Source organism: Tinamus guttatus, unplaced genomic scaffold (genome assembly GCF_059628265.1).
Source record: "Tinamus guttatus ecotype Peru unplaced genomic scaffold, ASM5962826v1 Tinamus_guttatus_pri_ptg000071l, whole genome shotgun sequence".
Lineage (NCBI taxonomy): Eukaryota > Metazoa > Chordata > Aves > Tinamiformes > Tinamidae > Tinamus > Tinamus guttatus.
The window spans coordinates 967,171-983,771 of NW_028288605.1; the positions used below are offsets into that span (position 1 = coordinate 967,171).

At 40.0% G+C, this 16,601-nt stretch overlaps 1 protein-coding gene across 1 annotated transcript in view; it reads right to left on the reverse strand.

Moving 5' to 3' along the window:
• Positions 1-2,539: 2,539 nt before the first annotated feature.
• The window catches only part of LOC104567862 (microtubule-associated serine/threonine-protein kinase 4-like), a 79,256-nt gene continuing 65,194 nt past the window's right edge, over positions 2,540-16,601 (reverse strand). The window contains 9 exon segments of the mRNA XM_088519786.1: positions 2,540-2,881; positions 2,883-3,131; positions 3,133-6,529; positions 7,356-7,537; positions 8,200-8,336; positions 10,176-10,298; positions 12,039-12,268; positions 14,332-14,532; positions 16,256-16,488. Coding sequence (XP_088375912.1) covers positions 2,671-2,881; positions 2,883-3,131; positions 3,133-6,529; positions 7,356-7,537; positions 8,200-8,336; positions 10,176-10,298; positions 12,039-12,268; positions 14,332-14,532; positions 16,256-16,488 — 4,963 coding nt within the window. The 3' untranslated portion in view covers positions 2,540-2,670.

Genomic DNA, 16,601 nt, shown 5'->3' on the forward strand with positions numbered 1-16,601 from the left:
GAAATATTGCACAGCTTCTTCTTTTGACTGGACTACATTTTCTCATGCAACATCCTTGACCCCCATGTGCCTTCTGGGCTAACTGAGCAAAAAGGGTAAGTGCCCTCTCACCCCACCACAACATAGTAGAGACACTTCTTAAGTTCTAGCAGCAAAAAATAGTTCCAAAGAGAATGCTGACAACATGGCTTCATGCTGAAGTTTTATTTCAATATTATGCAACTGCATAAATATAAATAATTGTGTTCAATATACAACAGTTATGCCATCCATAAGGAGTTTCTTAGAGAGAAAATAAGACTGCAAACACTTTATTGCACAGACCCTAACTTTTTTTTTTTTTTTTTGTAAGCTGAGAAATCTACAGCAGGAAGTCTACAAAGGAACACATCAGATCTACAATCACAGAAAGACTGACCAAGAAGCACACAGGTAGGAGGATCTCTAACAGCTCACTGATAAGGTAAACACCAACAAACAGGTACTACATAAACACACGCTTAAGCACTGCTACACTTCCATAATGCAGAAAAAACCTTATTCGTCAGAAGTGATAAGGAACTATACAAAAATATACATAAACCTATGCTGTAAACAAATAGCTAGATGTGCTTTAAAGGAAACAAGGACAGTTTAAAAAAATCCAGAAGACTGTACACTAGGAAATACCTCCCAGACAGAAATGTTATAATACTGAAGTGCATTAGCATTCATTTGTAATAACTGCCAAAGCACAGATGAACTGTAAATGTTGAGACCATTTCTCTTAAAAACTGCTCAAAAAGTATTTTCTGTCACTCACTAGCTCCTCTGTGAACACATGAAAGGTAGTATAAATGTTCTAGTGCCACATGAAAACTCAGGACTTGTTCAGGATTTTATCTTTCTGTGACAGGCTAGTTGCAATCCAACTCAGCTAATCACTGTAATAAAGCCTTCCCCAGGGGGAAATCTGTACACCGTCAGCTATCATGCAAACCTCCAAGTCAAGATTATGCTGTGCTTTTACAAAAAAATTAATAGCTTTTGAGACAGAAAGACAATCCATAAATCCCAATGAAACAGGGAGGGGCTTAGCCCTAGTGTGGGTACAAACAACAGAAATAAGCAAAAATACCATCTTATTGATCCCGCTCATTTAAAAACACTCACCCACAAAGATATTTTGTAGCGCTCCTGTACATGTTTCAAATTTTACCTTTCATCCTTCAAAACAAACTGAATACCTCCACGCTAAAATGATCAAAGTCTACATGTTCCACAGTACACAAAATTTAAATAAGGCTTAGCAAAAGTAAAAATACAGTCACATTCTAGCACCAAATAGCTCCAACAGGTTCCTTTGTTACAAAAAAAATGCTTCTTTCTTAATTACAGTATTTATTTTTGCATGCAAATAAAAAGATTACGTTATGAAATGTATGGAGCTACTCAATGCATTTAGAAATGAATGTGAAACCCAGAATTACTTGCTAAAAACAGCAAGTTAAGTCTACAACGTAAGGCCCCAGCTATGTATTAAAATGTATCGGATGTCCTGAACTTCTCTGAGGATATGATACTGAAATTGCCTTTTTTTTCCCTCCTTTTTACCACAATTCGTAAAATAGGAAGGAAAAAAAAAAAAAAAAAAAGCCACAGCTGCATGAAGCTAGTTATGCAAGCCTGTATGTCATAATAATACACACTCTCTAAATTGACTAAAAAACAGGGATGGATAAAGTACTGCAAGTCATATGCTTATACTCATGCCTCACACTGTAAGGGCCTGAATTTAAAAAGGTCAAGGAAACCGAGAGGGTTGCAGCAGAAACTAAGCACACAGCATGTGCTCTAGAGTCTCAGCCTTGTCTGAAGTGAAGGTCACAGGACACACTCCCAACGGACAAGACGAGAACAACCATTTCACCAGAAAACACTACTCTTCCTAGGATGTGGTAATGATGGAGCGCTCCTCCCCTAGCTTTAATTATACCTATTTTAAGAGACGGGTTTTGTGCAGTAGGGAGACGCAGTTAGATCTCATGTTAGATCTGGTGAAGCAGTTAGCCAGATACAGTACTATCAAAATCTGATTATTAAAAATACATGTTACATGATTATTAAAAATACAATAAAGTCACCATATTTATTCTTTTCTAGTTTTTTTTTTTTTTGTTAACTATAGCTAGGATTTTTAGTAAGTAAAAATGTGGCATATTTTTGGTTTCCAGTCAGACCAACGTTTGTGCATGTCCATGCCAGGTCTGAGTTTTAGTAATTTCCATATTCGACTATGGCAAATAAGTGGCAAAGCAACTATCTTAAAAAAAGGGGAGAGTAAACAATGCAATCAGCAGCAAGGTATATATGCTACATTCAAATCCCAAACACATCACTAGGTATTTACAGAGGAAATCTTTTCTTTAACAGTTCTCAGCTGCAAAGGTATTTTTATACAAATACTATATGGTAACAGTTTTACCAGTTACATTTGGGAAGGCATTTTGAAAAAATGAAAAACAACAAAAAAAACCAAAACAAACAAACAAAAAACCCTCCTCTGTCCCCTTGCTTTAGTGACATGAAAGCTTTGCTGCCCAAGGACACCACACAGTGCTGGTTTGAAGGTAGTCAAAACACTGACATGCTTTCAGCTAGTGTTGAAGTCCCATCTGCCAGGTACTAGAGTCAAGAGGACTTTTTGTGAGGACTGCTCCGTAGAGCGCCCTTTCCTCACCGCTGCCGGGTCGCGTCTTTGTCGCTGGAAAGTGCATTGGGGCGGTCAGGTGTGGTTGCTGACCTGGGTAGATCTTTACCTGCGTTCTGTTTTCTTGAAGCAGAAGGCTGAGCCTGTATGGCATCTTTTCCCTTTACATCCACAGTGCTAACAGAAAAAGACTTGATTTCCAGGTTTGCCCCCAAGGTTTGAAGCAGCCTGGTGGGTTTTGACTGCAACAGCGGCACTGTGCAAGGTCATCAGTGAAATACTTTTGGTCATTCCCGTCTTACCACTTCCTACAGAAGAGGTGCTTTTCTTACTCAGTTCCTTGCAGATGCCTGCAGAAGGCTCAGGTGAGGCTGCTTTAGCCTTCGCTGAAGCTGCATCGCTCTTGGCTGAGGACAAGGCAGTTGCTTCTTGTCTGCACTCGGAAATTGGCTGAAGGAGTTGGTGGCTTTCCCGGTGCTGCAGCCACACAAGAGCTCTGCCCCGTGGCAGCCAAAGAATGCTTGGCTGCCATGTGCTTGTTCACATCCTCTGGCTGTTTTTGATTAACATGTCCTTTCCCTTTTGAATCTTGAGAGCTTTTGCTACTTGTGGTTACTTTTACTGCTCCTTTCCCTCTGGCATCACAGCTTGTGAGGCAAAGGGTAGGCTCTACTTTCCCACTGTCATGTTGAACATAAAGTGCGTCAGTGCATACTTTTCCTTTGGGGGTTTTGTCTGCCGAGATTGTCTGGTTACTAGGGCTTCTCTCTACCTCTTTGCTCAGCAGGAGAGTGTCTTTCACAGTGGAAAACTTTGGAGACACAGTTTGTTTTTCACTGAGGTGAAGATGCTTTCGATCAGCAGATTCCCCAAAGCCTGCTGGTTCTTGCCTTTGCATTAGCTTAGAACTCTCTGGGCCTGCTGGTACCTGGCCAACAGCAGACGATTTGGGTTTGATTTCAGGAGTGATACTATTCGTTGGAAGGGTGGATACTGACCCATGTTCCAAACCCAGAGGCCTTTCAACCTGAACGTGTTCATTGCTCATTTTTCTCATAGAGCCTGAAACAAAGGAAGTATCTTGCACGTTTTTACTGGCACATTTCCCATCTTTCCAGGAGCTGGCAGACACCTGAATAATGGTATCTTTTTCTTTTACAGTTAGAGTGCATGTTTTTTGTGAATAAGTCTGTTTATCTGAGTGCTTAGGCTTAGAGGAACTATTATCAGAGACAGGCTTGAATTTATTACTGCTGCTTTCCACCACACAGGCAGCAGCAGGTTTCACATGTTCTACGTGAACATCTGCAGCACAGTTTCTGCTTACAGGCTCTTTCACAGCAGGGAAGCTTGAGGCATTAAGTTGCTGCTGAGGAGCTTGGTTGGCCAGCTCTTTCTCAGCAGCCTGAAGCCAAATTTCAGTGAGCTGCTTCTGATCTTTCTTTCCCGAATCTTTGGTGGTGTCCTTCTGTATAGGAGGACACAGTGCAAGCTTCCCATTTTTAGGATCACAGTCTGTTGGAGGTTGCAGAGGCCATTTGGATGGAATGGTTTCACTCTTTGACTCTGCAATAACTTTCTTGGACTCGCTGAAAATCTTCTGCTTTATGTCCCTCTCTACAGAGCTACTTGCAATGGTGACATCATTGCCTAGCTGCTTCAGTGCATCTATGCTATCCTTAGGTTGTGCCTTGGGACCAGCTGCCTGCACTTTTCTTTGCATCTGAGGTAGAATGGCAAAGTCAACAGAATGTTTTTCCTTGGTTTTGGCATAATTTGTTGTCAGGACATTCGAGACGGACACCTTCAGAGATGACTCCCTGACCACCTCCACCTTTGCAGGGAGAGGTTCATAATTTCTCTGGGCTACTGGCTGTCTGGTAGGCAACTCTTTCAATGTTTGCTTCTCTTTTTCTACAGCTTTTTCAGGAGTGCTTTGGAGAGTAGAAAGTTTGGAACATGTTTGGGTGGTTTTAAGACTTTGATTCTGAATAGCGCAAGACTTGACCTCCACAGAATTGTCCTTTTGTTTTGAAGGGGAAGTGTCTTTCTTTTGAACAGCTTCAGTAACAGACATGTTACCTTTAGCAGCTCCACTAAAGATCTTTTTCTCTGTCACTATTTCAGCAGTGACAGAGGTAGCTGATGGATTTTGAGGACTTCTGCTTGCTTGTAGAAACTGGGGCTCCAGCATGTTGGCTTTGCTAGACCTTGAATAGCTTAACAACTTAACAATGTCCAGTTCTATGTGTCCACCACTCCCTTGGGGTACAGGGGGTTTAGGAGATGCCACATCACTGTTAGTACTCTGGCCTTCTGGCAGTACATACAAAGGTAGTTCAGACTTTGAAGCCTGTGGCCCAGAAAGTAAGGCAATGTCCAATGTTCCTTCTATCGGCTTCAAACAGGAAACAGATCTTCCATCCAGTTTATATTCTGATGGACTTTTTCTGACAGGAGACTCGGTAGAAATAAGGGTTGATTTTTCAACACTAGCTTCCACTCGGACATTCAAAGCTTTGAGAGGAATGAAAGAAACTGAGCTAATCTGAGCAGCATGTGCACTGCTGATAAATGCTCTACCATCAGCAACTGCAGTGCAATCCTGCTGTATGTTTATGGGTCTGACTGTATTAAGTTGAAAGCATTCATGAACACTTGAAGTCAGTTTGGGTTTTAGCACTGGACAAACACTGTCGTCTTTTTCTTCAAAGGACATTTTCTTTCTAAGATAATCAATATTTGCAAGTTTACCATCTAATCTTTCAAATTTGACAAATTCTTTTGCTGATGCATTTTTATCTGTGTTTTCTCCCTTTTCATTTAGCGTTCTGTCAGAGGACTGAGGTAGCACATCTTGCAGCGTACATGGAGGGGAAATTCTTTTGAAGTCATAAGAAATGTGACCGAGTTCATTAAGTGGAGACCCATGACACAACGTCTGTGCATCTAAAGCAACACAGTTATTTGATCTTAAGTTTGCATTCTTTTGAAGGGTGTCTTTGAGTATGCCACCAGCTGACTGAGTCTCCAGAGTAACAATTTTTGCTTCAAATTGGTTTGATCTTTCTAAAACCTTCTGAAACGCTTTTTTGTCCCTTTCTTCCAATCTCAAGGTATTGAGATTGGGATTTTCTGACTCACTGGTAGGTTCATGTATTGTGCTTGATTTTTCAGCAAAATCTTGCTTTTTCATAACAATCTTAACCTTCAACTTCTCTCTGTCCAACTCATCAATGGATTCTTGCCTGCCTAATTTTCGGGAGATGGGGCGTTTCAAGCAGCCCTGCTCTGCAGGTCTGACCCGTGTGAGTGACGGTACATCACATACGTTCTCCTCCAAGCTCTGAAGAATTACTTCTCTTTGGCACATCTCTCTGTTCACTTCTTCCTGAGTCACTTCTAGACTGTGTTTTTGTGAACATAACTGTTTCTTATCACTGCCATAAGAGGGCGCAAGTTTCTCTTCAGACTGGACTCTCTTTAACAGGGGAGACCTTGGTGGCTCTGCACTCTTCGGCCTAACAATATGCCTCACAATAGTTGGAGGAGAGTGCATTTTGCTAGGGAAAGTCTGAGCTATTTTTGTGTTTCCAATCGAATGCCCTAGCAGCGGTGACGGAGATCGCTGTGGCGATGTGGGCTGGGGTGTAGGCGAAGGCGTTCGCGCTAGCGGGGAGAGGGGAATGCTGCCAGCTGACTTGCGTCTTCCTGATCTGTATCTTGGCCCACCAAGCTTCGGGCCCAAGCCATGAAGAGTGCTGGGTCTTATGTGTCCTGAGCCAGCCGGAGAATTAGGAGTACTTGAACTTGGCGAGCTACTCTGGGAAGAATTGGTACCTACAAAAAGAACAAACCAAACAAGCATAAAATTAGTAAGATTCTTTGAATCTTGTCTAGTAGCTCAGTAAGAGGCAGCACTGGCACTAACTCAAAAGACATACGTGCTGTCTGCCACGACATTCCAAGACCTGGAAGATTTTGAGTGACTGGCCTGCAAAAACTCATCATTCTGATCATGCTGCTACATCTCCCCTTCCTTCTCCATACTTTCACCTCTAAACGATCATTCCCTTCTATTTCTATAGAACAGCTAAAGCTTTCTAAAACTTCAAAGCAATGATCAAGGTTTTCAAATTATTTACCTTCAATAGATTTTACAACAACATTCACACTATAACTAGTGTGTGTAGCAAGTGGCATAAGAAGGGGCAGGTGAAACACTTCTGGGAGTCAGAAAGGTGTCATTACCCCATCTTTTCTTTTCAACAATGCAGCAGGATTTGAGAGCCCACGCTAGTTCTTCCACATAGCAACTACTTCCTCAGTTTCATTCTTTTATTTATCTCTCCTAAGAAATATTTTACTTTCCACTGGTGTCTTCTAAGCCTGGATTATTTATTATGCATTTTTTAATCATTCTACTTGGTTTAAGCACTGGACCAAATCTACCAGGCAGTCTCCTAAAAAAAGTGCTTCTGTATCATGTAAATGTCTTTGATTTTGCATCAGAAATGTTTTTCCCTTTCCAGAAGGAAAACAGATGCTCAGTGATTACCTTTGTCAGAATTGACTATTCTTGACAGAGTGCAACAGATTTGGGAACTCACAAGCATATGCTTCAACTTCCAGTTATTTTCCTTTACCCCCATTTCTTCCCACTCACCAGATGGGAAATCAGGAGTGGAGCGATAGCTTGGGGTGGGTGACCTGGGAGACAAACTGTGCGTTGGAGACCCTGGTAAGCTCTCTCCTGATGAGAGCGACCGGTTCAGGCAGGAGAAACTTCTGCTGGTGTGGAGAAGAGGAGAGGGTTGCTTGGCCAGCTTTTTAAAGAGAGATCTCCTCCTAGTGTGAGGAAAAAAAAAAAAAACAGCATTATCCAGACATAACTTGTGCAAAAGATACGGTTACCACAGTCAAAGCTCTTGAGGTTGACACTGCTTCACCCTCTCATTGCTCTCAAAAAAGTAAAAATTATATCTATGTTTACATAAAAGCAAACCACACTGTATAAACAAACTTTAGAAAATGGCCCTATTTACTAATAGGGGGAAGAGATGTTGAAAATAAGTCCCTCTGTAATAAAATATATTCCCTGCATTCTAGAGGAACCTTTAGCTTCATATATATGAGTATAAAAATATATCTTGTTCTCTTAAGTTAAAAGTCCACCAAAACTTAAAGAATACAGTAATGACACTGTATTTCCAAAATACACATGCTTAGCATCAAAGAACTTATCTAATCAAATAGGGAATCCAAGTTAAGATTCAACCCTTGATACACTCACTTTCCTACCTATATCTGTGTGTGCACACCATGTAAAATTTTTAAAGGGGATTTTAAGAGAACTAATTTAGTTAAAATTGAAAGGCTGTGTTACAAATACAGTACCTCAGAGAAGATAGCAAAAAGTGTAGAAGGTAAGAAAGATTATTTTTTAATGGAATTATTATATATAGTCCTGTGTAAAGATACATATTCACCAGAACAAAAGCATTACTCACCTCTCTAAGCTCTCTTTCTTCTTGGTTTTCTTACTACGTCTCACCATTCGGCTCCTGTAGCTGTTTCTCCTGGCAGGCCCTGTCTTGATAGAAGTGTTCTCAAAGGGGGTTGTAGTAATTGACACTTTGTTACCACTCTGCCAAAACAAAGGCATGAGTAAATACAGGCCCACTTCACTATAAATTGAGGTTACATTACAAAAACAAATGCCACAAAACAGAATCCCTGCCTCAGAGAGAGTTGACTGTGGAAGGAACTCTGTGCAGAAGTTGTCTGGGTAATTTATGTTAGATTAAAAATGATGATTGGAAAATTCTTAAACTTCTGTCAAATGCCTTAAAATCCAATGGAGTCAAATTTTCAAAAAGTCTCCTCTATTTTAAGAACTAGTTTCAGGACAAAGAGAAATTCTTGTAATTGGACTGACCAAGACTGCAAGTTTCTATAGAAACATCATCTCCTTTTCCCACAAGGAAGAGTTGTTACTGTGCAGGAGTCTGTTCACTAGCCAGTCTTGTCTGCGGATACCATTAGACCCAAGCAATGGCAGAGAAAACAAGCTTTATTATCAGTCCCCCAAAATAATGAACAAATGTTTTTATCTTGTTCAAAAGATAAATGTCTAAGTCAAACCTTCCAGGACTATCTGCATGAACAGATGATATCTGTTAAACAAACTAAACCAACTGTAAATATGCATCTATGCTTGAAAAATCTGTACCTCCTGCCCAGCACTTGGCAATATTACAGTGAACTTCAGTTTTTAAAGAAATTCCAACAATTGAAATTATTTTATGATGTATCACATTTGAATAAACAATGATCTCCTGAACTGAGTCTGTTCTTGTAAATAGTGTGCAGGGTTGGCATGCCTCTTTTATGGAGGTTATGGAAAACTACAGAAATACTAATTTGACTAATAAATAGAAGAAAACAGAGCTGTTGTCTTGTTTTAGCAGCACAGCATGTGAGCACTATCCAAAAAAAACACAGCAGCACACCCAACTGCCTAAAATTACCTAACCACATCTAAGATGGGCTTCCTCCAAAACTTGGAAATTCCTATTGGTTCTGGAGGAGAAAAATAAAGAGTTAAGCACAAGTATATTCTGGGTCTTTCCTCACTTCTTTATGTTCTCTGATACTTCGTTGCCTTCCAATCCTCTTTTATAACTGACTGCTCACTTTGACAAGCAAAGCTCTGCATGTAGCACCATGAAATTGTTAATAATGTAGGAAACAGAAGTACAGCTGTCTAAAATAATTCTGATCTACTTTATTCTGTGCTGCAAAGATTACAGAGAAACTGCAATATGATAAGGTACATTTTTTTTCATATTAGAGGGGAAAAAAAAAAGTTTCTGGTAAAATAGGCCTTGGAAAATTTCACCAGAGGAAAAAAACATGAGAGATCTGTCACAGAGGTCCAACTGCAGGATCAGACTTTTGTTTAAGAGAAGATGCCTTGTGAGACATATCTGGCAATATACGATACAAGAAAGCTCTGAGCCTTAAAGATTACAGCAGACAAAATCCCATACTGAGGGGGAAATAAATTAAATATATATATATATATATATATATATATATACTGTTTCCATTTTTCCTTATTTCACCTTAAAAGGAAATGAGAGAGAAAGAACTCACGTGCAAGCAAATGGCATCATTATCAAAAGCTTAAATTACTTCATAAAGGTGTGGGATTCAAGAAAGTGCTTTTCTGCACTTTTGTTTTTAACTCCCGAGATGGGGAGCCAAAGGCAGCCTTGTGTCGGGACCCCAAATGAGCTGTAGCTGTAACCATAGAAGTGTCAGCTTCTTGCAGCAACAAAAAAATCACAGAAATAAGCTATTCTCCAGATCTGTGCAATATTAGAGTTTGTAACTGAACAATCACAAACCCCGATAACTAACATCTGAAGGAAACAAACATAATCCCTCAATCCTTTTTGTATTCAAGCTGTCCAAAAATTACCTTTAATAACAGCTCAATGACTTCTGTATGAACAAGCCCATGCACTGGCTCGCCGTTGATATGAGTAATCAGATCTCCAGCTTTTAATCCTGCTTGATATGCTGCACTTCCTTCCTCCACATTCTGGAAATCAGAACAAAAAAAGAATATACACTAAATGGACTCAGTAACCCTCGTAATTTCAAAAGTATTTTTTTGCTTGTTTATTTCTGTGCAAACTGATAGCTTTTAAAGACAATAAAGCAGCCTTACATCTAGAAACAAAAATCCACCTGGCCATTTTGCTCTCATTTACTTAATTGGACTTTATCCTTCTATGGTAGGGGCAGGAACTGCTTCAAAGCTCACTGGAAACACTGTGCTTGCTTCCACTGAGGTTAAGCTAGCTCTGGATAGCAGGGGAATTTTCATACATGATAAGGAAGAGGTTCTTCACTCTCCCATGCAAAATTTCAGATTTGAACAAAGATTTTTAACATCTGACACTAAGAAATACTTAAGCAGTTGAGGCAATACACATCACATGCAGTACCGATTATGACAGAAAATTTGCAACTCCACCAGAATGTTCAGGACTATTTATATTTGGATTCAATCTGCCAAGCTTTCCATTAGAGGAAATAATAGAGCACAAAGGTGATGAAAGACCAAAACAAATTTAATTACAAATGATTTTTAAGGTACTTGAAATAATACATTTTAAGATATGCTTTCTAAGAATTTCAAGTCACATGGCTGCTATTGCAGGTAACAGTGCCTACATAGCTTAAAAAAATGCAATGTTTTGAAAAATCCAAGGTTTCACTTCCACTGCAACATAAAATTTTTATTTTTCTTCCCTTCCTTTCACTGATGTGATACGGCACTAACAGCAAGAAGTCAGATTTTGGGATTTATTGCATTATCAGTCTCACATATATCAGCCTTCAGATTCAATGTTCCTGATGAATTAATGCATCTGAGAGGTAAACAACATGAATGACATGCTACCTCATCATCAGCACTTTTATTTCAAAACATGCCAGAGTTGGTTAAAACGAAATGTCATCTGAATCTTCAAAGGCTCTGAAATGCTTTAAAGAAAATTTTCAAAATTGTTTTCAGCTAGCTGAAGTAATTTAGAACAATACAGTTATATACACACACACACACATATATATATATATGCATATATTCACAAGTAAAGAAGTTGATCATCAATGACAGGCAAGTGCTGTTTTGTCCTTTAGCCTGTCCCATGTGGTTCAGATAACTAGTGACCAGGAGAGGAAAAATACATGATTTATTCATTATATTCAGCCCTTTTCCTACAGCATAGGATCCTCAAAGGTATCCACAATTCCAAATGACATGCACATTTCTACACAAAAGATGAGCCCTGGAAATCAGCCTACTTGCAACTAGTGAAATACACAAGTCTGTTGACTTTTATGAATCCCTTAGCTGAAGTAATTCAATAAGTCCCAGCTATATTGCAACATGTTCTGTTTACAGTCTCTTAGCTTTGCAGTCCCTGACTCTCAGCCTAAGAGGGGCTGCACTCACATCTGGCTTTTAAGCCATATCACACGTTTCTGCGCACATCAAAATAGCTGCTCACAAATACCAGACTTGCTAAAAGTGAAACTGAACTATGCACAGAATCAACATGTGTAGGTACTTCCCATTATAGGGCTTGCGTTATCCCTACAGCCAACACTAGTCTTCTGCACAGGCACAAATTTAATTCCAAGAAAGCTATTTAGCATAACATTGCCGTTTACACAGTAACTGTCAACAACAGATATCCTGTGTACGAAAGATCAAGAACAAATATCATTGCAGTCTTCTGTGGTTATAAACAGCCAACCAAAATTATCTTACCCAAACAATATGATGCACGGTGTAGACATCGCTGTTGCCCACATAAACCCTGATCGCTCGGATTGTGAAACCATACTTCTTGCCCGAGCTGTGAATTACTATCGGCCGATGAGGACTTGCAGCAGCAATTGAAGAATCACGGCTAGGAGAGGAATCTCGGGAGGATGAAGGATCTGATGATGGGGAATGAGGAGACATAGGGCTTCCCAAAGGAGAAACACTAAACACTTCTAGAAGAAAAAACAAGCAGACAAAACTGTCAAGAGTACATTCTGAGCACACAGAAACACAGACACAGAATAGTGAACCCCCTTAAAGTTTTATGACACCTTTGTGCCAAATTAATTCACTGCATTTGTATCAAGAACCTTCTCCTCACTCAGTGGGTCACAAGCTTAGCGTATCTTGGTGTATCACGAACTTGACTGACAACCAGATCTTGGAACTAAATTTCTTCCCCCACAGCTTAACCTTTTTGCTTTTTTAATGCCAGTTTTAACTCATTAGTTCCAGGATGCTTTTACCTTTCAGCTAGGACACACACTCATCAGCAACTCTGCAAGAATAATCCTTGGTCCTTTTACCAGCTAATACACTTGAAAAGAACAGCAGAGTTTGGCAATACTGTGAATATGCTATACCTCCCTGCCCACTCATATCCAGCAGCACTAAAGTAAGCATTAGTTACTTCATTTTCTGGATGCAGTTTTATATATAGTAAAAATTATTGTAATTAAACCATAACATCTAGTTAGTACATAGGACATAACTCTCAAGTTGTACCAAGCCTCAATTCCTACATTCTGCCATTTCACGTAAGCCCATGAGAATTTCTTGCAACAACAATATAAATAATTTGATTTCCTTGTTTTGAAAGCACTATGTGCTCCTGGTCATGCTAATATAAATGCAACTGCAGCAGCATAAAAAATATTTTGGTGACTGTAACAGGATGACAGTTGTTGAAATGAACACAGTCCACAGAGATTCCAAGTATGGTTTCTATGCCAAGTGATATCATGTGAGGGAAGATATGCTTTGATATGCTGGGCATTTTTTTCATTGCCAACTGATTGTCCTCCAAGAATTCAAGATGAGGCAAAACAGTCCTCTTCAATCAGGACTCAACATTTTCCTCTTGACTTATCTTACTAAAAAAAACCAAACACTCATGGCCAACTGGTGGTATTACAGTTATGAGAGAAGTCTATGCTTTTCTTTGAATTGGTAAAGAAGGGCAGAAGCCATTATCAGGTGCATCAGAAATTCTTGCAGTAATAGTCAAAAGATTGGCCTTTTACCTCCCCAAGGGCTTGAAGACATGCAGAACAGCACAGTATTTGCTGACCAAGGTATCATGGAGAGCAGACACGGTGCTACAGCACACGTGCTCTACACCCTGGACATGGGTGAAGTTTGGGAAGTCAGCTCATGAGATAGCCACAGCAGCCCTTGAACACTGAGCACAGTTTTCCCACTCACCTGAGCACCCGGCAAAGTTATGAGTGTGTGTCTTATCGAAAAGGTAAACACAACTCGCTGAAATTATTGGCAAAGCCACTCTTGAACACCTAAAGCAAATGCAGGGACATGTTATCAGACCTGTAGATACTTAAATATTACCCCAAATGTCAAAAAATAACATACGCCAGTGCACAAAGTTAAGACCTAATCCCACTTTTGAAGAACTCCCTCACAGTTTAGTGTGTTTGGACTTTCATTCTGAAACATTACAAAGTGAAGGGCCAATGGTTCACCTGGAAACATTCACCACTGCTATCATCCTCTACTTATTTACAGCAGTATCTCTGGCTTCACATTTTGAGCACTCCCTGTAGTCCAAACAGGAGCCTGCAGGCTGCTTCTTCCATCTTTGGGACACTACTGAGCACCTGACCTCAGAGGAGATGTGAAAGCACTTACCAGGCAGGGCATGCTGCTAGGACAGATTGTTGGCTTTCCAGGGAGCAGCACAACAGAGCTCCTTGGAACTGCAGTGCCAGTTCCACCAAAGGATGACCTGGGACTGAAAACATGCATGTGCTGTGCAGGCACATGGCTGAACATGAAGCAGCTCATGGCTGGGACTAAAGGCTGCCTGCAAGAGAAGGCCCCTCAACTGTGAACTGACCATTCTAGCTGACAGACGAAATGGGACCATTCAGTCGCATGCAGGAACACAAGAAAGTCTGTGACACAGAATCCATTTTGGACTCTCCAAAATCTTGAATTTACATCATAAAACATGCAGTAGGCACAAATCATAACACTTCAAACTAAGATTTCTCTGTACCTCCTGGAATCATGAGCGATAAAGCACTTGCAGAACGGGACTTGGTGACTTTTCCAGAGATGATCTTTTTCTCTGTGCTTTCTAATTGCTGACGAGCCATATGAGAAGCAACTTCACCGTGTGGCTTTGAGGAGTTGTCTGCAATGTCCACACTCTCACTTCTTCCATTTATCTGATCTAAGTGCTCTGAAAAACTGCCAACTGTACAAAGAAGGGATAAACGCATTGAGGGAAACTGGGGGTCAGGGAGGGGAAATGACAGAAAAGAAAATTCCCACCTCATAATTATATTAACAAGTCTGTAAAACAACATTGAGAGAAAAAAAAAAAAAAAAAAAAAAAGCAGTTCTTCCATGAGCTTACAGAGGGTAACAGAATGAACTGGAGCAGCAGGGACTGCAATGGCTTGTAATCACTGACTGAAGCAAAACGAAGACAAAAGCTGATGCAAGGTTGGTAGGTCAATATGCAACATTCACCTTACATGACTTAATCACTCCTAATCATTCATTCTGCATGTGACCTCCTACTAAAGATAATGAGAGGCTCCAATGTTATTTAAGATGCTATCAGCTTAATAACTTTACCTAAATCGTTAAAATATTAACTCTATTTTTAATTATCATTTTTTGCTTTTGTGCTTTGAGTGGTTTTCTATCACACCTAACCAGAGTAAGATATCTGGCACCACAAAACTCAGTATTACAACCACATTGCTGTCAGTTTACTGTAAGTAACAGTTTTCTTCAACAGTGGATGGAAGGAGGACACCACCACTGTAAACAGTTAAAAATAAATAAATAAATAAGTGGCTTGTACCACAGAAACAACCTGCAAAAGATTTCTTCAAAGATTCAATATGTCACAGGGAGGTATGAAGCAAGCACCAAGCACTTTTTAATTTGTCTTTGAGCTATGTCTAGTGCTGTTATGTTAATGCCATCATCATAATTGCAGAACTATACAGCAACACAAGGACTTTGACAAGGGTAGTCAGTACAGATGGTTCCAGTTACACAATGGGATGTGCTTGCAGAAGTTCTCCCAGAAAAAAAAGAGGAGGGAGGGGAAAAGGGGAAAGGCAGACTGGAAGTCAAATTAGATGTATGGCAATAGAAAGGAATTAAAATACAAAAGCTAAAAGAGACCACTCAATGAGATGCTTAAAAAGAAGTAAGCTAGAGACAGGTATATGTAGGAAGGATATTATCTGAACCTGTATCTGTATCTAAATTTCTGTTAGCTATCAAGTTTTCCCACAATAACACCAAAGTCTCCTCTGAAAGAACAAATACAGCATGGTACAGAGGTCCTGGATCCTCCTGAAATACACACAAATACTTGTGCTGTAGGTGTGCAAAAAAAAAAAAAAAGAAAATTATTATTTAAATAGGGAGCTGTTTACAAAACTCCTTCCTAGACTTCAATGACTCAAAGACAACCTTGCCAGTTCTAAAAGCTTAAGTCACTGAAATGTTTCAATTAAAACACACACAATGGTGTAAGCACTGAGTGCCAGAAAACAGCAGGACAGATCAGTTGGAAAGACTTTAGGATGATCAGCCAGATGAGGAAAGTTGTAAAAGTGCTGCTTTAAAAGCTCAAGGGATCTAAGTCTCCATTTCTCCACAGAAGGATCCTGCACAGAGTCACCATGTCATTTATTTGCATAGCAAAGTCTCCAGTCAGTGAAGTGACACTACCTGTTGGCATTTTCAAAGATGCCGACAACTTTCCTACAGGTATTATTACAAGACTTCATTAGTTTAAGCCGGTGCCCAAACCAAAGCCTTTTTGGGACAGTTCTCTCTAAAGCAGTACTGAAATAAATCTATTTCTTCTAAATCCTTGAATGCTAGTGCAAAACCCAGAGGAACCACAATTGCTTCTCATGTCATCAGTCAGAAGAGCCACTATAAATTACCTGAGAGCGTGGAGCTGCTGATGGTGCTTGCTGGAGTGGTTACCTCGGGTTCATCTGGCACTATTTCCTCATTCACAAACTCAGCTTTTTCCTGTTCCACCTGGGGTCCCACTAGGCAAGTGGGATCATCCTGTTCTCCTTTGGCCGATACAGCCAGTTTTGGGAGCAAACCAGAACTGTGTCGCTGCCGACCACTCTCAGTATCAGAGAGGATGGATGTGGATATTTGTTGGCTGCATTAAAAAAAAAAAAAAAAAAAAAAAAAAAAAAAAAAAACCCTCATGCAGTTTTTGAGATGCAGAAGCCAGCTAACAGACAACCAAGATGCAGACAACAGCTCCAACAC